The sequence below is a fragment of the Nesoenas mayeri genome, assembly GCF_963082525.1.
Source record: "Nesoenas mayeri genome assembly, chromosome: 6".
Lineage (NCBI taxonomy): Eukaryota > Metazoa > Chordata > Aves > Columbiformes > Columbidae > Nesoenas > Nesoenas mayeri.
The window spans coordinates 8,719,371-8,745,106 of record NC_137545.1 but is presented as its reverse complement, the minus strand read 5'-3'; the positions used below and the strand labels follow the sequence as shown (position 1 = coordinate 8,745,106).

The window sequence follows — 25,736 nt, the reverse complement described above, 5'->3', positions numbered from 1 at the left end:
ACTTGTGTCTTATCTCTTTATACACTGCATATGTGTATATAATATCTATTTGTGTGGCAGTGCCTCATTTTACGCTTTGTGACTTCTTTGTATTGCTGTTGGCAGACGGATGATGTGGAGGAGAAAAAGATGTCCTGAAACTCACCCCCTGCATTTGGTTACGTATTAAAAGGCGATTTGCTTTGTATAGTGGTGATGGTTTGTTTTGACCTGAAACAGTGTTTATGCATTTCCCTCTTGACTGAGCAAATTTTCAAAAAAAAGCCCCCTTTTTGGCTTACCTCTAAGTCTAATTTCTCTGGGCTGTGGCTGAAGGAGGAGGATAGTCCTGGTTCACCCCTTCCTCCTGCACCTGGGGAGTTATGGGGCTGGGGTCAGAGGTGGGGAAGGGCTGTATTTTTACCTTGTGCAGGTTAATTTGGGGGAGGAATGCAGCTGTGTGGATGCTATTGACTGTTATGCATGATGATTGCTGCCGTGTGTGTTTGTGCTCTGACCTTGCTCGGTGCCTGGCCCTGTTGCTGCATGTGAGTCTGAACATTTTGGAAGGACAGAGCTGGGGGGACCACGGCTGTTGTGTGCACACACCCCCTGCCTCTGGGTGAGTGTGTAGCTGTGTGTGCCCAGCCCACGGAAGTGTGTGACACACTTGGTTTCGCTATCCCCAGCCACTCTGGGCATGCACAGCAGCAGAGGTGTGACAGGGTCCCCAGGGTCCCCTAAGTGCCATGTGCAGCAGTGGAGCTCACAGGCGCGGTCACACTTGACACTGAGATGCACACACAGTGTCCTGGGTGTTGCTGCCATGCACGTGTGTGCACAGACACACAGACTAACTCTTGTGCACACGGATGTGCACCCAGATGAGACACGCATGCACGGTAACACGCGTGCGGTCACGCCGACAGTCACCCTGGCATGCCAACCCCACTGCAGTGACACAAGGGCTCACCCCCCTCACCCATGTGGGTGGGGGGCTCACCGCCCCTTTTTCTCCCCTTGTCAGCCCACTCCCCTTCATCCACTCCACATCACTCAACACCCCCCTTCACCTCTCAGTCCCCCTTCAGCGCCCCTCATTCCCGTCCACCCAATCATTCCCCCACATCCCCTCCCACCCTTACCACCAGTCATCAGCCCCACTTCCCCCACCTCCACCTCCCAATCCCACCCCTCAGCCCCCACTTCCCCCCCAGCTCCTCCTCTCCCGGGGCGGGGCCGCTCCGGCTCGTCTGCCCGCGGGGAGGCTGCGGCTGCTGCCCGGGGATGCGCTGGGCTCTGCCCGGCCATGTACGCGGTTCGCAAGCGGAGGAAGCCGGTGCCCCGGGCGTGAGTTGGGGGACAGGGGGACGGTTTCCTAGGGGGTGGGGACGTGGCCCGCCCGGTAACGCGGCTCTGCCCGGCAGGGTGCGGCCGGGGCCGGCCGAGGGTGGCACCTCCAACCCCTCCAAGCGGCACCGGGAGCGGCTGAACCGGGAGCTGGAGCGGCTGGCCGGGCTGCTGCCCTTCCCCGAGGAGGTGGTGGCCGGGCTGGACAAGCTGTCGGTTCTACGCCTCAGTGCTGGTTACCTCCGCGCCAAGAGCTTCTTCAGTGGTAAGGCTCACCTTTTTGTTTGTTTGTTTGTTTGTTTGTTTGTTGTTTGTTTTTTCCCCCACTGAAAAGTGCTTTTGTTTCCCCTCTAACGCTGTTTTTTCTTGCTTTGCAATCTCAAGCTGTACCGCTTCAGGGTGCATCGCGTCCGGGCGACAGCGCAGCTCCCGCTTGTTTGTAATTAGAGGGATCTGGACAGATGAAGTTGATCTTGTTTGTGGGTTCTGCTGGAGTAGAAAATTGAGGTTCAGGCTGGAGGGTTTCTGCGTGATCCCGGGCTCAGGCTTTGGCAGGCACAGCTTACGAGGACAGCGCTGTATTGTGCAGCCCGGTTGGAAAGTTTCATGATGCAAGTGACTTTTTTTTCCCTCATTGTGATAGACTGGAGAAATACGCGGTGTGCTGATAATGATTAATAATTACCTGTGATGTGGTTGCAGTCTATCTGGGAACCTTTTAAAATAGACAGTGTTAAAAGCATATCTGCATTCTACTGGGCTGTAATTGTTGTAATTAATAGGAGCCCAGAGGAGGGTATTTAGGCAGCCCTGGATTTTCGTGGTGAAATAGCAGTGGCTTGACAATACTGCATATGACCTCAGAAACCACAGTTTCTCTTTTCAACTCCAAATGATGGGATGTATTGAATGCCTTTTTTTTTTTTAATTTTAAATTTTCCCTTTCTATTCTCTCTTAAACGCTGCTGGTAGGATTGGCAAGTGGGTGAAATGGAAAATAAGTGGCTTCAGAGTGGAGTTATTTGCCTTGCAGCGTCAGGTCATTTTTTTTTCTACTATATCGACTGTGTTTTCTGTGGTGTTTTTGCCCTGGTGGGGAGCTCTGCTGCGTCAACCTTTACAACGCTGAGCGTGTTGCCCGATGCGATGATGCTCTGAAGCAGAGGAGGACAAGCATGGTGCAGGTCTTTCTAAAACACACTTGTTCTTGCGCAGGGTGGAATTCCATCGCACAACACAGGCCTCTTTCTTCCTCTGAAACATTAATAATTTAAAGTTTGGTGCTTGAAGAATTTATAAAACCAAGGGGTGGTGGCGATTCCTTAAAATGGGGGGGTTTGGAATCGCTGGTCTTGTAAAGCCTCACACCAGGAGTTGCTTTGGGGCTTTCCAGGGTGATTGTGCCGGGATGTCACGCAAGCTCGGCTGGGGAACAGTGAGCACAGGATGACTCGGGGGGGTGGGCACGACACCATTTCCCCTGCCCCATGAGCATCTTGCTAGGGCTGTGCATCCTGGGGTTTGACATTCCTGCATCCTTGCCTCCGTGGGTTACTTTTTTTTTTTGCGTTGAGAGAAACTGGGAAATCCCATTCTGGGATTCTCTCTGGTTTGTTTGTTTTCTGTTCTTCCATCTGTTTTGATTTCATGGTGTCAGCTTCCCAACCACTGAGTAAATCAGTGTGTCTGAAGCTGCGGGATGGTACCTGCCGCTGCCTGGTTTAAAGCAGGTCGTGGTAATTCAGGTGTGGGAAGGAAGGAGGAAAGCTTCATCCTTTCAGATGCACTTACTGATTGTAGACCTCCTTGAGTCTCTTCTGCAGCTTAAATATATATATATATATGTATTTAAAAGGAGGCCTGGGCAAGCCCATCTACAAAAGGAAATTATTTTAAGTGAATTTAGTCCCTTTCTGTGTGAATACAGGAGTGATGTTGCTCTCTGACAAGCTGTGCTGGAGCAGAGATGTTCTCTCACTCAGCATCCTCAGATTAGTGAAACGTGATCCTGTGAGGAAGCTGTTTTAGCTGCTGAACGCCGACAAGTCCTGTGTGAGATCAGAAAACACCAGGGGTTTGGGAGGGTTTTTTGGTTTATTGGGGGCAGCCAGCCCACCCCAGAGCTGTCCCAAGTGTGTCCCTGCTTGAGCACCCCCTGAAAGAAGACCAAGGAAAGGCAAGAGCAGAAACTGGGCCGTGCTGCTGTGCTTAGTGAGGGGAAACATCTTTGCAGCGTGTCCTCCTGGCGCAGGTCTCAGGTGGTGCCAATGATCACTGATGGCAATTCAGCCAAAAGGTTTACACCAGCTGCTGTGTCTCCAGCCCCCATGTTAAATATTTCCTTGGGTGATAGAAACGTCTCCTTCTCCTGGCTGATTGAAAATGAACTATTTTTTAATTTTATTTCGCTGTATTGATTTATGCATGGCTGATGTATAGGGAAGTTTGTATGGGCTTAAGTGATTAAAAAGCAGGTCTTGGTGGCTGGTAGGATCTCTGGGAGCTTCTCTTGTTTTGGGTTTGTGATCACTTTCTGGGCATATGATAAGTTCTTGAAAATGCAGAGAAGGCTTCACAGCTCTTATTAAACATGTACCTGCATTTGCATTGCAGTGGCTGATCTGCCCAGGTTGGGGTGGATTGACTGAGCTGTGGGGTGGAAGCAAACCTGTTGTTTAGCTACCGAGGTGGCTGAAATACTGTGCAAGAAGCACCTGCGTGTGCTTTTATCTCAACAGCGGAATTTTGAACATGGGTCTGGGGAGATACTGCCACGAGGTTTTTGATTTCTACGAAGACATGTTTTCCATTTGTGCATGAGGATTTTTACACTTTATATGGCCTAAAGTGAAGCTATCCCTGTTCTCTTTCTGCCTGTCTAGGGTCATGCCTGAAGGTCTGCAGTTAGGTGAGAGAAATCAGAGGATTTAAGGCTGTTCAATGTTTTGTTGTTTAATCTTTGGTGTGGTTTAGAGATCATCAAGTGTTGTCTTTGTTAAGCAGGGTTATTTACACAAACATTTCTTCAGGCTGGGTTGGGTGTCTCTGCTGTAAAACCCCTGATGCCAAGTGGTGGTCTTCTGCAGGTCTTTGGAAGTCTAAAGGACACTGGTGTGTGTGTCTACTAATTCGGTTCCTTTTTTGCGGTCTGGCAAATCCTTCCAGTCTAACAAAGTGGGCAGCAGTTCAGAGCCAGGTGTTTGCCACATGTGTTCAGCATCTCTGGGGAAGGAGGGTTCTTGGCCATGGTCACCTCCTGGAAGGAGGCACTGCTTTTTGCCTTGTACAGTACTAATGACACTGTTCAGGCGAATGTTTGGCTGAGTTAGGTGTCCTAAAGTCAGACAGCATGTTCTCTCTGATTTTGACCATCTGAAGGACCCTCTGGCCCCTAGGACACAAAGCAGCAAGATGCCTTGGGATTGCCCCAGTTCAGCAGATTTTCCCGTGGCACAGCGCAGGGCTGATGAGGATGGTTGGCAAGCACAGCCCACCATGCCAGGTCTGATCTGTGGTGGGGTGTAAGAGACTTTTCTTGTGCTGGAGCAGCACCGCTGTCCTCTGCAAGATGCTCAGGCACGTTCCTTTTGCCCCGCTGCTGGACTTTGAGCCCAAAGTGTATACAGATGCTTTCTGCCAGCGGGAATGCGGCTTACCATAATACAGGTGAACTTAGGTGGGGGAGCAAGGCCATGGGAGGGCTGGAGACATTGGGAGAGTTATTCCACCAGGGAGGTGAACTCGTAAGGCCAGTGGCCCAGCCCAGCCCAGCCCTGGACTAGGAGGACTTAAAGGAGCTGAAGATGGCTATCCAAATCTCAGTGCAAGCTGACTTAAGGGCTTCCTTCTGCTCCCTTCCTATCCAGGTCTTTTTCCTCTGTAGGTCCCCGCAAATGTCTTATTTCTTTATTCCCCCTTGGTGAGACAAATAGTTTTAATTCTCATTCACCATCTTAAACTTCCTCTCTGCTCTGTAGGAGGCTCTTTCAGCACGTGTGGCTCGGTAGAGGTGGCAGCGTGCTGCAGGGCTGCCAGAGCCAAAGAACCAGCTGCAGCGATCTGCATCTCCCCGAGTCTGGGAACCTTTTCCTCTCTCTCCCCAGTGCTGAGGACTGTCCTTGAATGGTGCAGCAAATCTAAGCCACCGAGCAACCTCTGTCCTGCCACCTTTCTCTCTCGTGCCCCGTGTGCTGCTGTTGGGCAGCCGGTGCTGCCGCGCTGGTGTCTGCACGGCACGTCGTACCAGCTGAGCACCAGCAGCTTAGCCCGGCGGTGCCTGGCGGCTGCTCCCCTCTAATCCCTCCCCGTTCCTCCCCTTGATGCTAGAGCTTGGCAAAAGCTGCTGATTTATGTGTGGGGGGGGTGGGAAATCGCTGTTTTTTCTCCCTTGCCTGCTGGGAAGGGGGAGAGAAAAAGGGAAGATGCTCCAGGGGAAGGTTTGTCGCTGGGTCTCACCTGGCATGGTGATTTGTTAGCGAAAAAGGAAGATGCCTCCAAGGCCCCTTGTTGTGTGGCTGTTGGATAACAATTGTTGTGTGGCTGTTGGATAACAATTGTTGTGTGGCTGTTGGATAACAACCGTATTGCTCAGTCCACTTAAACGCCTGGTGAGAAGTCAATTGGCAGACCTCAAAATGGGCAAAGGTTCAGTTCATAGAAGTATCTCACAGTTTGTTCCCGCAGCGTGCTGGGAAGGTTGTTCAAGCTGTGCTGCTCATCCTGCAGCGAGCCTGGCCCTTCTGGGGAGGGAGAGCTAGCCCCTTGAGCACTCACTCGCCCTTGGGGGCCAGCTCAGGGTCCCCAGGTGGTCCTGTTCCTGTCACAGACCTGTGCCCGTGTGGCTCATTGCCAGGTGCCTGCACATAGGGGCTTTGCCAGGACTCTGCAGTCACTTGGATGGAACTGAGTTGGGCTTTCACGGGGATTGTGCTGTTTGGGAGAGCTACAAAGCATCACGGCTTTTCCAAGCTGTTCCCCAGACCAAAACTGGGGAGGGAATAGCACAGGACACCTGCAGGCTCTATGTGCAGCCAGTTAGGCTGAGCCTAACCCTTTAAACTGTGGTACAAATCCAGACAGTTATTGCTAGAGCGTAATAGCCCAAAAAGTGCCTAAGCTGCTCCCTGGCCATTGAATCAGGCTGGAGAAGTGCTTTAAATTATGTAGGCTATTATAGACCATATAACTGTGCTTCTCGAACCCCTGCTTAGGGGTGAGGGTATGTTTATTGATGTGTGGTGTTTTTGATACCAAAAAATCAGCAAAAGGATTCCTTAACATTGTTTTAAAAGTGTGAAAAAGCAGAAAGCAGGCTCTTTTATTACAGCGCACCAGATGCTAGGAGGATCATTCCTCTAATCAAGCATGTGCATGATTTGCACTTCTTGGTATTTATTACATACACCTATTGCATATCATTTGTTTCTACTGCTTAGTTAATGCATTAAACACGAATTATTTACATAACTGCGCCCTTTGCCAGAGGTCCATCTTTGGTATTCGAGAGTCTTCATCAGGGGTCTCTAGTGCTCCCTGGTGTCTTTGTAACCTGGTGCTCCCCCAGTGTCGGCTTCTGACCTAATTTCTTGAGCGTGCCTGTTGTCATTTTGTGCTACTACTCAGCAAAAGTCATGTAGGTCTTTCCTCATTTAGTGAAACATTGGAGTCACCATCCCTGGACGTGTTTAAAAGGCGTTTAGACAAGGTTCTTAGGGACACGGTGCTAGAGTTAGGTTAGGTTATGGTTGGGGTAGGTGATCCTGAGGGTCATTTCCAACTGAAATGATTCTGTGATTCCGCTTTCCCAGCTTGCAAGCCAAGGACATCGCACTTTGCCTCATGTCCAGTCGCCACAGAGCTATTGTTTCTCTATTAGGTTTCTGTTATGTTATGCTTAGTGTTGCTATACTATGCCTAGGGATTTCTAAAATATTTGTGTTCCTCTTATCAGTTTAGAGATGACTAATGTTGCTCATTTGCTTCATCTGCTCTCTCACTTGAGCTGTTTGGCCACGTACCGCAGATAGCTGTAGCAACAAAGCCTAAGGGATGGTTTAAGAAAATAAAGCCTAGTCCTATGATCACTCTACTCTTAATTGCCTGGATAATGAGCCAGCATGGGAGCAGAGCTGGCAAGAAACTCCAGGTGAAGGTTTTGTGCTGGGGTGATGCCCCCATAACAAGTAGTAGGACTGAGTGGTTTCAAACTGCTATTGATGCTGCAAGAAGAAGGGAAAGCTTGGCAGGTCCTTATCCTCTTTGTCCTTGTTTAAACCTCTGCATGTGCTTCTCCCTTTGAGACCCAAGTGCCTTTGGTGACGCAACAGAAAGCTACACGTAGTCAAGGCCTCCTTGCTTTTAAAAGTGCAATTAGATCTTTTAACAGGACATCCATTATTCACCACGCATGTTCATGGAAGGTGGTGTATCTGCACAGTTCGGGCAGAGGATAAATAATTCATCTATTTAATGAAATTTGTGTCAACGGGGAGATGTGGCAGGTATTATGAAATGGTAAGTAAACCCGTAGTATCCATTATGAATAAGCAAAGGGAAACTCAGGAGGTATTTGCCAGTTGCTAGAAAATGGGCTCTGTACAGCTCAGCAGTGAGAAACAAACTGGTGGTTAAGCAAGCTGGATAGGAGGTGGCTCTGCTGCCCGGTTTCAGCAAATCTCTGCTTGCTTCTCTCACCGTTTCCGTGATGCTCTTTCTTTCTAATGAGTTTCAAACACTCTGTATGAGAGGAGCTGCTGGCTACATCCGCTGAGTCTTCCTTGTATGTGAAGGTGGAACAATTTTGTATTGGCTAAAGAAGCGCTCAGTTCATGCTCAAGAAGCAATATAAATATTCCAGAATAGGATTTACTTTACTAAGTGCATGTTCCTGTTCTTTGCTTCTCAAAATAGGTGGAGGCATGTAAGCTTGCTGTAAAACATGTGGATTAAATGACGGAGCAATAGATTTGGTGTGCTGACAGGGTAGATGCCATTGGAGAAGCCAGAAGAGGGGGTTTCGGTGCTTCCTCTGCCTTCACAACAGCGATTTAGCTTTCCACTGGTTTCAGCGTGTCAATCGGAAAGGCACTTGGGCCAAATTTTGCTCCCTTAGCACCATGCTGCTGTTCTCTGCATTGCACGTTCCTGCTGAGCCACAGCTGTGTCACTCGTCGGGTTCCCACCAGTGGAAATGAAAGCTCTTGTACTGGTTTCACTGGAGCGTTGCAGAATTCGTGTGTTGTGACAGAGGGAGGGAAGATGGGCTCTTCCTTGGCTTTTTTTTTGGGTAGATACACGTACTCTCGTGGGTGGATGTGGCAGGTCTTGGAGGATCTGCCCAGCAGTGCAAGGGGGAGACCTTGCCAAGGCAAGGGAGGGGGGAGATGCATGAGGTCTGATATGGGGGAAATCAGTTTATTTATTTATTTATTTTAAAATTAAAATCATTCTGACCAGGGGAAACCACTTTTCGGTTAAAGCAACTCTTCTAGATTGAAAATTTAGATTAAAAGTGAAACAACCTCGGTTTCTTGAAAAGAAACAGCAAGAGGTTTTTTCTTCTAAATTTCCAATATTTTGGTTCTTCTTTGCAGTAAAGTGCAGGAAAACAATTTAGAGGGGTTATTTAATGTGAGGGTGCGTGTACTGAGCAGCAGAGCTGCAGGTCCCTCTGCCTACGAGCATCTTGGAGCTGGAGAGGTGGGTGGGAAAGGATGATCTGGAGATACCTCACGATAAGATTTTTGCTACCGTGTGAGTGGAAGACTTGCTTTTCAGGGAATTGGCACAAATGACAGAAAGAGAGAGGTGGTTAGAAGGCAATTTCATTAATAAACAAACCAACCAATCTCTCCTTCCCCTGGAGAGCGAGTGATACATGCTGGGGCATTGAGCCCTACAGCAGAACACTTGCAGGGTGCACCATAACCAAAACCCCTCTTCTCTCTCCCCCCACAAGACCTGCTCAGGTTAATAATTGCCATGCAGATGTCCCTGGCATCACTTGCAGCTGGGTTCAGTGTTTTCTCACCTCCTTTACATGATATGACCCCTCGCTGCTCTTGAAAAACCATGAAGGGGTTGGGTTTCCTTCTGCTGCTTCTCCTGTATTAGTGCCTGGAGTGGGTTTGGGACCAAGTCATCTCATTTTCCTCCTTCATAGTCAGCAGCTGATGCAAAACCCTGTTCCCACTTAGAGGTTTTTTCTGTGTGGAGGGGAGGGGGCTGGGAGATATCCTCTCAAAAATGTTAATACCCACTTGTTGGTGCAGAGATTTCTCAGGTCTGCAAAGCCCTGGCAGGTTCAGGAGTTCACTGGCAAACCTGGTAGCCTGCGAGGTGTCCCTTTGGCATCACGTGAAACAGCTTCCCAGGCTGGGTGCCGAGGAAAGCGCCGTCCTGGACATGGTGAGAGGAATCCTCCCCGCGGGAGGTGACAGCAAAGGGCCAGCAGAGACCCGGTGAGCAATGTGGACACCTGTGCAATGTGGACCACCACCGTGCAGAAAGCATCCTTCTCCTGGCGGGGGGCAGATGCATGCAGGGAGCTCGTTCCTTGGAGATGGGGGCAGGCAGGGATTTTCTTCCTCTCCACTAAAAGGCTTTTTGTGGAAAAATAGCCTGCAGGTCCCGGCAGAAGCTATTTTCTTTTTTTTTCTTTGAAGAAATAGTATGAAAAATGTGCAAGACGTGCTACTTTCAGCTGACCAGCTTCCCTCTCCTCACCTTCCTCCTTCCACAGCTCCCAGCAGCACAGGTGATGCTGGTGGCCAGAGTCAGGGAGCCCAGGAAAAGCCAATTCTTTCATTATTTTTTTTCTCCTGCGAACTTTTCCCACTTATACAGTGAGGGTGAAGACTGCACCTTATCTCCCTGCCCAACATGAAGGCAAGTGCTATGCTGGGAAGGCCACCTTTCCTCTGGTGCTGAGCTAACCCCGTTCTTGCCTTATCCTTCCCCAGGGTAGCAGGGAGGGTGCGGCGGTGGGGAGGAGGGTGCCGTGGTGGGGAAGAGGATGCCGCAGCGGCTCTCTGGCTCGTCTCCGCTCCGTCAGGCTGATGCGCTGCGACAGTTCTGCTGAATTGCTGACCCGAGGGGCTGCGCGGGGCTATTTATGGAGAGACAAAGCCAGGGGACACCAGGCAGCAGGCTGGCCCGAGATGTCTGCAGCCAAGAGCGGGTCATCTTTGGGGTTCCTTGGGTGGTTTGGATGGAAAACATTTGGTTAAGGTCAAAGGAAAACCCCCATGGAGGTTTTGTTTTATATGAGAGCAGCCCCTTGCCCCAGTGCTTTGATTCTGTTTGCAGGAGCAAGCTGTGTTTGATGCCAGGCATCTGCATGGAGGACAGTGGGCCATCTTCTGATTTTAACTTGTGTTTCCTCTGGCCTCACAGATTAGGAGCAGCCCAGATGCTGACAGCAAAGTCTATTTTTGGCAGCAGTTGTGATCGAGTTTTCCTTTTTGCAGAGAAATCTCAAACCATTAAACCAGACCTCTGAGTAGCGTGCGGCACCCTTTATCTGCTCTTCTATCATCCAGTTTTATTTTTATCTTGCACCTTCAGCACAGCAGTCTGGGAGCTAGCAGAGGAGAACTGAAGACTTTTAATAATTCATAGCTCCTACATTTTGCTCCCAGGGATCAGAAAAGCGAGTTGCTGGCAGGGCGCTGTCAGAAACCTACTCTGTTCACACCACGGGACCTCGCCTGGGTGATGCAGCTGCTGCGCTTGCACGCTGCTCTGCCCCATGGCTGGTCCATGCCCAGGACTTTGTGCAGGGTTTTTGGGCTCTGACCCAGGCAGGGGACCCTGAACAGTCCCTGGGGCAGCAGTCGGATGTGGCAGCATGTGTGTGTCCGCCCCAGCATGTTCAGGACCAACCTGCTGTTTTACAGATGTGTGTTGTAACCTTAATCCCAGGTTGTTGGCCTCTTGGTGTTCACATGCCTCCTGAAATAATCTGTGCAGGCTGAGCCCAAGGGGAATTTCCCAGACCTCAGAGAAGCAGGGCTTTTGCTGCTGTATCAGATTCTGTTTTGTTTTGATTTGTTCGTTTTAATTAAAGGCAATATTAGAACTGGGACATGCTTTTCATTTGCTCATGGAACAGAGTTGACCTTTGGGATAGTCCTGTGCCTGGTGGAAGTGCATTTTGGCCTCAAAGCCTCACATGCATATCAGTGGGGCTCTGTAGACCACAGCATCTTTCCTTGCTCCCACCTGCCTATGAGCTAGTGCTTTGCAATTGCCCACTGAGGATGTGGAGGACTTTGGGAGGGAAGGTGAGCCCTGGCGATGGAAGAGGGGACAGTGTGCCTTTGCTATGTGCTTGTCTTGCCAGCAGAGAAATGCTGATAGATGGGGGGACTTCACTTTGGAGACTGAATGAGTCCCTTTGCTCGTGGCTGCCCTGCCAACGGGCACTGCTGGGTTCAGCTTCAGACCTCTGGTGCATCCACCTCTCACAGCAGCTGGGAAGCTGCTTGCCCACGAGCTTCTGCACGCAGGTGCTGAGATCCTTCAGGATCTGCTCCATGTGTGTGGGGAGCTGAGTGCCAGCAGCTGCTGGTTACACTTACACAGCCTGGTTTCGCTTACACGCTGGTGGCTGGTGTCTTCCAACTTGCTGCTCTATCTCAGCTCATGGCTTTGCTCCTGTGGACAGCTTAATGGGGAGATAAATTACTTCCAGGGTCTGCTTGATGCACCTGTTGCATCTGAGTGTGGCAGCTCCTTGGCACGTATAGCACAGGAGCTAGGAAATGCACATTGAAAAGAGCTTTTGCTCTCTTGAGCAGGAGCCAGGGCAGCTGCAGTGGTGGCTGCCGCCTGTGCCTCACACCTTTCCTCCCAGGAACCGGGGGAGCAGCTGGTTTATCAGTGGCCAAATGCCACCTTCTGTCCTCGTGGTCCTTGCAAGAAGCTTCTCGTCTTTGCCGTGTTCTCCACTGTCTTCTGGACAGGCCGTGCACAGCCCTGTTGTCATCTTACTCTCTAAGTATTATCCACCCTAAAATATCTCTGGGATTTGTTCTTTTGGGGAGCACAGTACAAAATTTACAGGCACATCTTTTAGTTAAACTGAGTGACCGGCTTCCTCATCCGTATTTATCGTGCATCGATTGCTATTAGGTTGCCTGTGATTGCAATCTCGGGTGTCTACATTTGTATGCATGTGTGCATTTTTTCCGTGTTGTTTTTCTCCCACTGTGAGCTGTGGCTTGCCTTAATTTGATTGAATAAACCCGCTATGTTGCTGAACTGTAATGAAACATCATCGACTGAGCTATCCAGACTGTATCCTTCAAAACAGCGTGTTCCTTACGCTGGAAGAGAGTGGGTTTTGCTTCAAAGCCTTTCGCGTAGGGCAGGCTTTCACAGATGTTGGTCGGCTGTCCTTGGCAGAGTCATGGCATGCAGGAGCCGATGTGTTCTGGTTCAGCATCGCACAGAAATGGTGGGTGCAGTGACCCCCCCACGCTGCTGCCGTGCCCCAGAGCCAGGGGTCTGTGCATGGTGTGGCACCAAGCTCTTGCTGTTTGCAAGAAGGGGTATGAGGCATCAGCCCTGTGTCCACATCAGGACTGGTGACCTCCATAGTTGTTATTGTTAAATGGTAAGAGAGATTTCCAGCTGCTGAGTTCACTAAACTTGTCCTTTTGTGCTGCTGGTTGCAGGTAAATGCCTGATAAATGCAGGAACTTATAGTTATTCTGCTGATGCCTGTCTGATCCCTGGCTTTAACTGCTTTTTACTTGTAGGTTTTTAGAGGTCTAGGGAGAGGGAAAGTGGGAATTTGAAAATATTGGCTGTTAAGGGGCTGGGAGAAGAAAAAAAATTAAAGGAAATTGAGAGTATTGGGTGGGTGAAAAATGCCCTGTTAAAATCATCTCTTTTGAGGGCCTGCAGTAAATCTCAGCTTCCCCTGGCAGTGCCGTGCCCAGCTTTGCAGCCAGGTGCACGTTTTGGACGTTCGTGATGGTGACGTGTGTGTGTTACTGCAGCACTGAAGTCCCTTCCCTTTACTTTGTGCAGTTGCTCTGAAGAATCACGGTGCCAAAGCAGCACAGGGGGATGGAGACAGCGGCTGCGGACCAGCGCCAGGCTTGGCAGCGATACCTGAGGGTGAACTGCTCCTACAGGTTAGTGCTCCTCGCTGGACACCTCTCCCTGGCAGATGCCTTCAAGGGATTTTCCTCTTGTCCCGTTTCCAACTCCTTTGAATTTTACCCAAAGAGAAGGCTGTTCTGTTATTGATTGCAGGATGTTTTGGTTAAACGGTGATTTTTACGTGGTTTAGCTCATAGTGCTTCTAACTGAGCAGAGGTTTGAGACCTCTGCAGGTCCCTGGGGCAGAAAACGTGTTACTTCTCCTCTCCCTGTCATTCCTGGAGAAAATTGCTGCCTGTACATCATTTGGGTGTCAGAATCCCCTCCATCTCAGTGGAAGCAGTGCTGAACTTCTGACCACAGCGATTCAGCTCTTCTGCTTCTCTGCCCTTGTGTAAATGAGCCGTAGGTGTGACCGGGGAGCCAAACAGAGCAAGGTGTTTAGAGTGTGGTTTTCAACCTGGGCACACTGGTCCCTACTCAGGGATGGTTCTCCAAACGCTGGCGAAAACAGGGAAGAAAATGTCAGGGAAGTCTTCCCTGGTTTTCAGGCGGTGATGCATGACACCACATACATAGATAGGTGCTGATGGGCCATATGTTTAGCCCATATACACAGGGAACATGGATGTATCCTGGGAGCTCTGTGAGACTCGCATATTTGGCTCCTTCGGTGATGCTGGAGGCAATGCTGGTGATGCTGCAGCATGGCTGGGCTGAGCCTGCTGCTTCTGTGGTTTATTCAGAGACGCCAGGAGACGACCTCCTGTCTCCAGACTGTGTGTGGTGAATAAGAAGAGGTCAGGCTCCGGCAGAGCGAGGTCCTGCGAGGACGCGGGGCTCCCCTTCCCTCCGCGCCTGGCACGCAGGCACAGGCTGCAGCCCCATCCCTGCCTGGCAAGGGTCCAAACAGGGCGAGCGTGCTGGTCAGCCCCAGCTCCTTTCCAAAAGCTCGCTTGGCTCTTAGCAGTAAATATAATGATCGTCCTGCTTGAGAGCTGGGGAGCCAGGATCTCAGTGTTTAGTGAGAGAAATGCTAAAGCCAATGAGGTTTATAACAAAAAAACTGAGGGCTTTCTGCTGTGGATATAACAAAACTGTGCTCAGCGTGTTTTGCTGGGGTTGGATATCTTGCTCATCAGCTTGATACCATCCTTGTAGAGATACTGAGCTGGGTGTTAAAAGCTTTGGGTCTATGTTTGGCTCGTCCAGGGGCCCATCTGTGTGATGCTGGACACAGCAGGGGCTCAGAACTTGCCTCCGTGCCACCAGGAAACACTCCTATGTGTTTAAAAAATGACTTCACAGTATCATAGTTCCACCTGGTCTGTCACCTTTGGTGTCCAAACTTCATTTGTCTCATCTCTTGGTCTGCCCTGATTCTTCCCTTCACCTCATCTAATTTTCCAGCCTTACTTTTTTTGTCCTGTCTTTTTTCACTAAGACTCTCTCTGGCAGCAATCTCAGCAGAACGGAGGTATCTTAAACTGGGGTTAAGCATGAAAATCCCTCTAAAGGGGCCAAGGCCTTACTTAGTGAGACTGAGGACTAGGTGGACCACCTCTGCCCAGGTGTGCAGTGATGCAGGTTCACATCGCTGGCAACAGGGTATTAAATCAGCCTGCAGGTCAGTGCAGTTGGGGAAGGACAGAGTGTTGCAAGATGTTGCTTGCTGCTGCCATGGCAAAGCAGTGCCTCCAAAGCTGCTCAAAGAGTTAAAGTGCATTGGGCAGCACTAATTAACCTCTGCAGCAGATTCCCACACACTGAGATCAACCCCAGTAAATAGAGAAAGCGTTTGTGCCTGGAATAAAGGGAAGGAGAGGGGGGAGAAACATCGACCTGGACAATGAAACAGGAGTTGGCAGCAACAATAGCTGGACTTGGCTGAGGCTACACACTAGACCCTAATTAATCGTGATGTCTATACATTATGAAGTGGGGGAAGCAGGCCAGGACTGGCTACTGTGGCTTCCCTGCCTGCAGCCAAGTTTAGGGGTACAGGATGGTTTTGGCTCTGGACAGCCATAGGGCTTCTGGGGTCAATGTTGCAGGAGGACCCCTCCTTCTAAAGGGCTCCTGCTTCGGTCTGGCAGGAGTGTCCCCACGGGGACCTGTTGCCCTTAGGGAGGGGTGGCTGGATGGTGCTGTCACAGCTGTGAAAGCTGTTCAGCTTCTGGAGAACTAAACTGGTGGTTTTCTTGTGTTTTCATAGCCTTTGCTCTTAGGCAGCACCGTGGGCTTGAAGGTGTTTATTGGAAGTCTGTTGGGATCATTTCAGAGCTGGGGAAACTGAGTCACAGAGCGATACCTACCACTCAGGGTCAAGGGGAAACTCCTGTGGGCCTGCTCCCAGCCCTGGCAAATTGATTATGTGGTCTTCAAAGAACAGGGCTCTGCACCGCCAGGACTCATCCCCATGGTTGGCAGAGGCTGGTGCAGTGCCTGCAGTGCTTAGGAGTGCTTTGGGGTGGTGCCCTGGAACCTGACGGTGCCTGTGTTAGCGGTGCTTTCACAGACATCAGCTTTTCATCAGGGATGAAAAGCCAGGGCTCCTGGGACAGCAACTGCATTCTTCAATTGGTAGGAGAGCTCCTCTGCACCTTCTAACCTCCATGGGTCTCCAGGTGCAAGGGACACTGTCAGCCAGCACCCTGGTCCCATCTCCTGTGTCCTGTCCTGCCAGCCCTGGGGCTGCTGGCTTGGAAAAAAACACCCAAATAACTCCCCAAATTTGCTACGCTGACGAGCTCCTCTTGGGGAAGGCAGAGGCTTCAGTCAGCTCAGCCCATTCCTGCCTGGGAACGCAGCGCACCCTTGGATGTTGACTTTGCACTCCTGGAGGTCGAGGAGAGAATGGTAGGGCCAGTGAACTATAAAATATGTAAGTTGCGTAGCATTAAAAATGCATCAGAAACTTTGAATTTATGGCTACATTTGCTGTTTTCTGTGGGGAGGGCTTAGTGCTTTGAGCCTGCACAAGCAACGGAGCTTGAGTATTTATTTTGTGAAACCAGAGCATGACATTCAGCCTGGTTGGGTGGAGGGCGTGCAGGAGCGAGCACATGCTCCAGAATGGCGTGCTTGTGTAGTGTAAATCTGTACACCACACAGAGAGGGGGAGCTCCAGAGGAAGAGGAGCATGGCTGGGGATGTCTTGTGGCTAATGTGTGCATCCCAGGCGTGGGTGGCTGCAGACACCACTTTCTCCTGCAAACACCAGTGTTTGGTCCTTTTGCTGCCACGTGGTGCTTTGGAAGGATGATGCTGTGCAAGCTGGATGAGTGTCTTGCAGCAGGTTGTTGCCAGGCATGAGTTTGGGATGCATCATGTGTTTGTTGAAAGGAAAGGGTACTCTGAAGTCTGCCAGTGATTCTGCAGTTTTCCCCCGAGGCCAGGGACTGGACTCAGCCAATCCTCCCTCCTGCTTTGGAAGAAAATGGCTTTTCAGAAATCAGAGTTTTCCACTACAGCTTCCAAAAGTAAACTCTTATGCTTTAGCTTTCACCTTTTCCATTTTCAGTGGTTAAAACTCTGTGCAGCATTGGGTTGGCCACCTTGACCGCAGGGTGAGCAATAGCAGGAGGGAGGAGCAGGCAGTGGAGGCAGCCTCTCTAGGCTGGTGCCTTGTTCCTTGCCCATGGGCAGCCCACGTGTGGACACCATGGTCCTTCTCCAGGCCTCCTCTGGCATGCAAGGAGGACAGAAGGGATGCAAGTGAGGCCAGGAGCTGGGTGGGTTTCTCCCAAGAGCTGCTGAACCTGCAGGAGTATCCCCATCGGTGTGGGCCAAGCAGCAAGAGGGAATGACCAGTCAACACTGGCAGCATGCAGTGAGGGGTGTGGGTTTGCTCTTCACTGAACATCCCCCAGTCCCACACTGTCCCAGGCCACGCATGGCTGCCAGGACCCTCCCGGGCTGCAGGGAGGATGGGAACTACATGAGCAGAACGACCCAGGTAGATGCAGGTCAACGTTAAATGCAGCCGACATGAAACGCTGTTTTGATTCAGGGTTGTCAGAAAGGCTTGTTTCCGCCAGAGTACGAGAATAGACCAGTTCCTGATGGTGTCTGGTTTTGTTCTGCAAGCAGTTCTGAGACTTTTATTTGCTCTTCACATAGGATGAGTATAAATGTCCAAATCTGAGTCTGAGCGACCGCTCTCAGGATGGAAGCAAAGTTCTCCATCAGTTTGGATTAGGGTACGCTTGGGCAGCCGTATGGGAGAGCTACCTCAGAGAAACCCAGCAGAAGGTGCCGTCTGTTTTCTTGGCGAGCACAGCTCTGCCAGCGGTGATTCCCATTTTCATCTGTCTGGCCTCCAGTGGAGTTTACCCAAGCGAGGCAGAATGGAGGATAATCTGAGAATGAGCTGCAGGCCTTGACCTCTGCTTGGTAGGGTAGGTAAAACGAAGAAGCTACTGAAACAGTGGATTTGGTGACAGCCAGGGCAGGACCCAGTGTTAAAGCAGCAAGGTGTCATTGGGAAGATCTTACTTTCCTTTCAGGGCTTCCCATGCTTTGTCTCCTGTCCTACACCCTTCTCTTGGTGGTGCAGTGCCTGCTAGCTGGGACCACCCAGGACAGGTGGCCAGTGTCCGAGCAGAGCAAAACTCTGCATCCAGCTAGAAAAGGGTGATGCAAGTGTGACATATACCTGCCGATCACTCTCTCCCCAGGCGCTCAATGGCTTTGTGCTGGTGGTGACATCGGAAGGACTGATATTTTACTCCTCGCATACCATCCAGGACTATCTGGGATTTCATCAGGTTGGTGAGACACCTTTGACTCACTGTGGTGGGGTTGCAGATTGGATTTTTACCTTAGTGGTGGAGAATAGCCACAAGTTCCCTGTGAGGGGGAAGCTCTGCGGGGATCACAAGGTCTTGTGGAGTCTCTCAGGCTTTTCCTTGGTCTTGTGAATTTGGACCTTATCTTGCCAGACGTGGTTGTGAGAAGGTGTCGAAGCAACTTCAGTAGCCCACAGATGCTTTCCACCAGCCATGCTGACAGGCCGTGAGGTTCATGGCCCCATTGCGCAATGTCATGGTGAGGTGTCTGGGGTTCCCTGCCCAGTTTGTCTTTGGGTACCCATTCTTCTGGTTGACGCCTGGTAGATCCCATAAGGCTCCAATGCTTTGTGGTTATCTAGGCACTAGGTCAGATTTATGGGGAAGTGGGACTTGCCTACAGTCCTTTAGTTACTGTGGTTTGGTCTCGCTCCCGCACAGTTGGCTTTTCCCACCACCTGGGGTAGATGAGGATTGTCCACGTGGGCAGAGGGAGCAAAGTCCCGGAGCAGGTGCCTTGTTCTCTCGGTAACAGTGTAGGGCTGGGCAGCTTTGCTGTTGCTTTGTTCCCAAATCCATGTTTTCATCTCATCCTGTCAGTCAGCACTGGGATTTTGAAGAGGAGCTGTCAGATTTTGTCAGAGGGGAGCTGTGTTGCTCATGCTGGTGGCTTTTTAGTATGGGCAGGTCTGGCCCAACGTGGGCAAGTGGTCCTTAGAGCCAGATGTGCTGCCTGTTCCCACCAGCATCAGCGCTTGTGGAAAGTGTCAAACCTCATTGAGCCAGCGACCTAGTTGAGCACTGGGGGAGCTGGGTGGGATATGGCCAACAGTGCAGGATTAGGGGCCATGGCAAGCTGTTTCCAGGTGGGACATGAAAACTGGTGCCCAGGGGCAGCCCACAGAGCTTACACTTTGCTTTATTCCTCTAGACAGATGTCATGCACCAGAGCGTCTTTGAGCTGATCCACACTGAGGACCAGCAAGAATTCAGACGCAACCTCCACTGGGCCCTCAACCCACCCCACGTTCCCGAGGGTGAGCCTTCTGCAGAAGGTAAATGCAGGCTGGGTGCCAGGCGTCCTGGGTGGCACAAGATGAGTAGCTGCCCACGTACTCAGTTCCCTGCCATCGCTTACGTGGGGCTTGTGTCCTTGTGGACAATGGGTTCATCCCAAATGCTGTAACTTTCAGTGGATTTCTGTTGCTGTGCTTTGCAAACCCCCAGAGCCCCTGATGCTGGGGACCTCCAACGTTTGCTGGGGGACCCTTGCTTGCTCCTCTTTCAGTCCTTCTCTCCCACAGCAGGGAAGAGTCTCAGCTCTTCTGCTGTCGCCTACAAACCGGATCAGCTGCCCCCAGAAAACTCCTCCTTTCTGGAAAGGAGCTTTGTGTGCCGATTTCGCTGCCTCCTGGATAATTCCTCTGGCTTCCTGGTGAGTACAGACCTGTGCCATGACCTCTGCAGCAGGAGGGGGTGCAGGCTCAGCCCATGGGATCTCTGCCACTGCTGGAGCATAAAAATTGGCCTTGAGAGACCCAGTGCACCTTCCTGCCATGTGCAGGTCCTGCCTGCTTCAAACAGGAGATATTTCTGATGTTTTTCATACATTTGATCTGTACCTACAACTTCTCTGCATGTTGTTTTAATAGGCAGCACTGGAACTGCAAAGGACAAGCTGCAAGAGATTGTTTGCATTAACTCTGCAGCGAGATGGCTTGTTTTCCACACAGATCTCTTCCCTCTCTTCTCTCTCCACAAGGTTTTCTGTGTGACTCTGAGCTTTTTCTTCCCTCCCCAGGCTTTAAACCTTCAAGGCAGGCTGAAATTCCTTCATGGGCAGAACAAAAAGTCTGAAGATGGATCTGTGCTGCCACCCCAGCTTGCTCTCTTCGCTATCTCCACCCCCTTGCAGCCACCGTCCATCCTGCAGATCCGAACCAAGAACATGATCTTCAGGACAAAGCACAAGCTGGACTTCACCCCCTTGGCCTGTGATGCCAAGTAAGCAGCAGAGCTGATTTGAGGGGCGATGCTGCTGATTTCCATCATTGCCAGTCCATCCCCTGACTGGGTGATGTCTCACCCTTGCTCTGTCACTGAGCTGGGTGCATTCTCGCTCTCCCGCAGGGGGAAGATAGTTTTGGGATACACTGAGGCGGAGCTGCGGATGTGCGGCACTGGCTACCAGTTCGTCCACGCTGCCGACATGCTGTACTGTGCTGAGAACCATGTCAGGAGTAAGAGTCCCTTCCCTGGTTCCTTGTGCCCGTCTCTGAGGCTGATGAGTGAGCTGGGTTAGGAGCAGCTCCTGTGGCTGCTGTGTTAAACCCAGCAGCTCTTTCCCTATAGGATCAGAGAATCATAGAATAGTTTGGGTTAGAAGGGACCTTCAAAGCTCATCTAGTCCAGTCCCCCCTGCAATGAGCAAGGGCATCTTCACCCAGATCAGGTTGCTCAGAGCCCCATCCAGCATGGCCTTCAATGTCTCAAGAGATGGGGCATCTACCAGCTCTCTGAGCAACCTGGGCCAGTGTGTCACCACCTTCATTGCAAAAAATGTCTTCCTCATGTCCAGCCTGAGTCTCCCCTCCTTTAATTTAGAACCATTACCCCTTGTCCTGTTGTAATAGGTCCTACTAAAAAGTCTGTCTGTCTTTCTTCCCCTTTTTACTACTGAAAGGCCGCAACAAGGTCTCCCTAGAGTGTTCTCTTCCCTGGGCTAAACAACCCAAACTCTCTCAGCCTGTCATCATAGGAGAGGTGCTTCAGCCCTCTGATTGTCTTTGTGGCCTCCTCTGGATGCTTTCCAACAGGTCCATGTCTTTTCTGTAGTGATGGCTGATCCAGAGCAGAGAAGATGCTTTGCTTGATGCCTTGCCGTGATGCTCTTGTCACCACAGGGAGCTTGGGGTGGTGTGTAGTGATGGGTATTTGGGTATTTAGCTGGTATGGTGTCCCCTGCCTGTGCCAGCCATGCCTCTGCTGTGACTCCACCTGCTTATCCTGGCTGGAAGCAGCAGCATTGCTGGTGGCAGCCCTGCCCGCGGTGACATGGTGACAGCCCTGGGCACGCGTGCTTCCTCCTGGCAGTGATGAAGACGGGCGAGAGCGGTCTGACGGTCTTCCGCCTGCTGACGAAGGAGAAGCGCTGGAAGTGGGTGCAGGCCAACGCACGGCTCGTCTACAAGAACGGCAAGCCTGAGTACATCATTGTCACGCAGAGACCTCTCGTGTAAGTGCCATCTGGGTCAGCCCAGGCCGAGATGGGGACAGGCTGGCTTTTTGCATCACTGTGGGCTCTGGGATCCCCCAAGCAGGGCAGGGTGCTCTATTAGTCATTGTTGCTTATGTTTTTTGAAGGAGCAGCATTAGGATTCTGTATTTTGATGCTGTTCAGCCACGTCCCCCTCTGCAAGGCTACCCCACAAGTTTGGGAGAGTGCTGAGCAGTGCCCTGCACCTCCCATTCCTGCCCCAGTGTTCTGGGCACCAGTCCAGGCTTAACCTGGGGAGACTGGTGGATGCTCTCCAGCAGCTGTAGGGACAGGGAGATGCAGGAATAGCAGGGACCTCAAATGTGGCTGCTGTATGGCAGCAGCCCAACATCCCTGTCCTAGAGGATGCAGCATAGATGAGCAGGGCAAAGGTGTGACTTCTATCAGAGCTACATTATCCTTTGCATTTTAAGTATCCTCTTGGTTATGCTACAGGTATGTGTTTTTGTGTGTGTATATATAAAAGTGTGTGTGCGTTTGTACGTAAATGCCTATGTAAATGTACATGTGTGTGGTTCTGCTTGATACATGCATGCTGTTTGTAGCAAAGGAGCTTTGGCTTGCAGAAATCACAATTATCCGTTGCAGAAGCATTTTGTGGCATGTGTTTTTGCATATACAAGCCTCGATCTCCTCTTCCTGCCCTGCAGAGACGAAGAAGGAGGCGAGCACCTTCGGAAGCGGTCCATGCATCTTCCCTTTACCTTTGCTACAGGAGAAGCACTCTTATACCAAAGTGCTTACCCTCTCCCGGGCTTCCCTGACCCTTTTCAGAGCAAAGGGAAAACCAGCAAGCCCAAGAAGACCTCCCACAGCCACAGAGGTCGCTCCCAGAAGGACAGTGTTGACCCCAGTTCTCTGCTGGGCGCCGTGATGCGACAGGACAAGGCCGCATATGTCTCCCACCCAGCTCCCACACCTAACTGCTCCTGCAGCAGCAGTTGTGTGGACCACCTTGGGGACATTTCCTTGCTGGATGTAAGAGGAGATGGCTGGAGTGTGGGCACTGCTCCAGCTTCTTCAAGCAGGGACAGCCTCAAAGAGGAGCTGGTAGATTCTCAGCAGGAGGACCCTCTCTTGGCCACCCTAGACTCACTCTCAATTAAGAGTGACGAGAGCTGTTCCAACAATGAGCTGTTCAGTGCACTGGAGGGCCTGGGGTTGAATGCTGAAGACCTGGAGCTCCTGCTGCTGGATGAGAAAATGGTGATGGTCAATATGGACCCTGACCGCACCCCATCCCAGAACAACTGCCTCACCAGCAATGAGATTCTCTCCTATATCCACACCACGCTGGCGAACAAACACGAGGGAGGACAACAGGTCTGTCCCCTCCCAAGCACATCCCTGAGCCCATGTGGAGGCACCACTGCGTACCAGGCCCACGTGGAGGACGAGGACTCGCAGTATGTGCCCCAGCATGTGGTGCAGCCCAGTATCACCCCTGGCCAGCCCCCTGCTCAGCTGTGGGAACAGCCCCTCCATACTGTGCCAGGGCAGCCACCCCCGCTGCTGCAGGAGCCGGCTGAGGAAGAGGGAGAGCTGGCTGAAGGCCTAGAGTGGAGGCCAGCTGGGGAGGATGGTCTGCTCCTCTTCCTCCAGCTGGCACAGGGCAACCCGTGGGACAAGGCACCCGGCTCACCCCCGGGAACCTCCTGCCCACAGGATCCCCCCAGGGCTCGGCAGCTGGAGGGGTGCTTCCCGGCCATGCATCCCACCCAAGAGGATGCTTGCCGGTCCTTCTCCCTGCACAGCCGGTGCCAGGGAGGACCACCCAGCCAGCCAAAGCACCATCACGTGCCGATGAACGGATGGTGCGGCCGCAGCCCTGACCCCACTCTGCACCCCCTCCCCAGCAGCAGCCCCAGCCGGTGGCAGGACTGTGTTCCCCTGCTCCTGGGGTCCCCATCTCAGTCTGGTGTTTATGGCATCAGCCAAGACTTCATCTCCCAGCACCAGGGATGCTGGAGTCCCGGGCCTGGCATGCCAGCAGTACATTTTAATCGGAATGGATTATGCAGCATGGAAACTGCAGGCAGCAGGGGGTCCCAGGCAGAGATGGCTCCCTGCTCTGGGTTTTTTTCGCCGTCCTTATGCCAGCTTGTTCCCGAGAAGCAGCCGAATGCCTCCATGCCCCAGCACCCTTTTCCGAGCTCGTCTGCAGAGTGTTTCAGGAGCATCAGCAGCCTGCTGGAGACTCCCGTGAACTCCTATGGGACATACGCCTCCGCACTGAGCCGGGACAGCAGGCACAGGGTAAGGCCTTTTCTCTGCTATCATGCTCAGTTTTTTTCTGTGCTGGTGTGTCCTGGGATGCCTGGAAGAGCCCATCTCTGCAGTGGTGCTTCCCCATCCTGCAGCACCACCTGGAAGGGTGAGATGTCTAGGATGGGTCTGTCCTGCATCCCTGGTTGTCCAGCCCTTCCCTGGTGATTACTGTCCCAAGAGCAGCTTATTCCTTGGTGCCAGACATCATCTGGTATTGGAACAGTGCCCTTCTGTCTCACAGGAGTCTTTGTGTTAAGCTCTGGAGCCATCAGATGCTGTCAAAGCATCTTCTGCTTCTTTCTGAAGGCCATACTCTGCACCTCAGGTCCTCTCATTCTCTATCTCCTCCACTTAACACACCAGGCACCTTCTATTATAGCTCGGCCAAAGAGCTTGTCTCTGGTCCTGTCTAGGAGTTTGGGAGCTTGTAGGACCAGTGAGGAACTTCATTCTAGAAATGAAGTGACGAGTCGGCATTTGCTCCCTCTTCTACCAGATTCCTCTGGGCACCAGCCCAACCAGTACTTGTAAAAAGCTGCAAAACGACTCAAGGCTTTGTTTTCTCTCTCTTCTCCTAGCATGAGAGCAGCTGTGGTTTGCCCAACGCTCCCATGGGACTTCCAGGTGCCCGGCCGGTGCTGGAGGGGAGCCTGGCCCCCCCCTGCCAGCCGCATCCCCGGGCAGAAGTGCTACCAGAGCATCCTCACACCTCCAGCAGTGACTTCTGTCTCTAGGAGAGACTGGACTGGACAGAGCAGGACGATTCCCTGGGGAAGGAGCTGCCTTCAAGTTGCAGATAACAAACCTTTCCCTTGCCACATACATCCTGCCATTGCTCTTGGTGTCAGTTGCTTTGGCTCAGTGGGATTTTTGTGTTTGTTTGTTTGGGTTTTTTTAATGTTATTTTTTTATCAATTTACCACCGTCCTATCCCTGCCGAGGCTCCCTGTGCCGGTCCTGTGGAGGTGTCCCTGGCCTGGGGATGGCAGGTTTCCCCAGAGCATGGGAGAGAGCTGGGCTGTGGTGTGGGTCAGCTGGCACATGCAACCTCGTCTTTATCTCATGGCATCCAAGGCTTCAGTCAGCTGGAGGATCTCGGACTTGCTGTCTCATCCTACCCCCTGACCTCCTTGCTCTTGTTTCTCCAGCGGGTTGAATGTCTGCCCATCCTGCCTCTGTATCTTACAGAGAGTCAGCTGTGAAAAGTTTGGGCCTTTTATGGTTGCTGCTGTCTTTTAAATGGCATTTGGAGACTAACTGTTGCTCTGGAAAGAAAGGATTGCTCTGCATGGGCAGTCAGGCCACTGTGTTGAAGGTGTGATATTCATGTGGTGAATCCCACACTTTGCCAAGAAGCCAGGGAGCGAGCTCTCCATTGCACTTGTCTTTGCAGTTCTGCAGTTAACTGAATGCAATTTTTGATGGTTTTTTCCAGGCTGTTGGAAAGCCAGGCTGCTTCACTCTGCTCCCACAGTTTGGTAGTCCCCACACTGTCTGTGGAAGGCAGCCCTTGTCCCAAAGGATGGGTGGGTTTCTGATGGCTTATGTCCTCCACCTTCACCAAAGCTTTGCATTTACATGCATGATCCAACACAGACACAAGACTTGCGTGTCCAGACAAAAAAAAAAAAAAAAGGAAAGTTTTTCACTGCCGGTATTAAATTTCCTGCCATCCCAGCCAGGCACCTGTGCCTGTGGCCACGCTGTACAGATATTGCCTGTTTTATAAAGAAAGTGAACCCTGACTTGTGATCTTCTGTTGCACTGGTCCTTCCCCACTGCCAGATTTCCCTGTGTTCCAAGTGTTCGCGTTTGTAAGGATCCAGATGAGCAAAATCCAGACCCCTGGGTTTTGCTGTATGGTATGTGATATGCCCAGGTTGGCTGATAAGCAGTTTTTCTCCTGGGTGATGGGGACAGAAGTATCTGAACAGGCAGCAGGGCTCATTCTCAAGCAGCAG

At 51.5% G+C, this 25,736-nt stretch overlaps 1 protein-coding gene across 1 annotated transcript; it reads left to right on the top strand.

The window, feature by feature from the left end:
• Window positions 1–1,288: 1,288 nt before the first annotated feature.
• LOC308041777 (aryl hydrocarbon receptor-like) lies at window positions 1,289–24,509 on the top strand (the record flags this gene model as incomplete). The annotated part of the gene is made up of 11 exons (XM_080346681.1): window positions 1,289–1,329; window positions 1,407–1,594; window positions 13,366–13,472; window positions 18,120–18,209; window positions 19,162–19,285; window positions 19,535–19,665; window positions 20,032–20,234; window positions 20,361–20,470; window positions 21,324–21,465; window positions 22,158–23,763; window positions 24,354–24,509. The coding sequence occupies 11 exons, from the start codon at window positions 1,289–1,291 to the stop codon at window positions 24,507–24,509; spliced, it is 2,898 nt and encodes a 965-aa protein (XP_080202807.1).
• Between the last annotated feature and the right edge of the window lie 1,227 nt (window positions 24,510–25,736).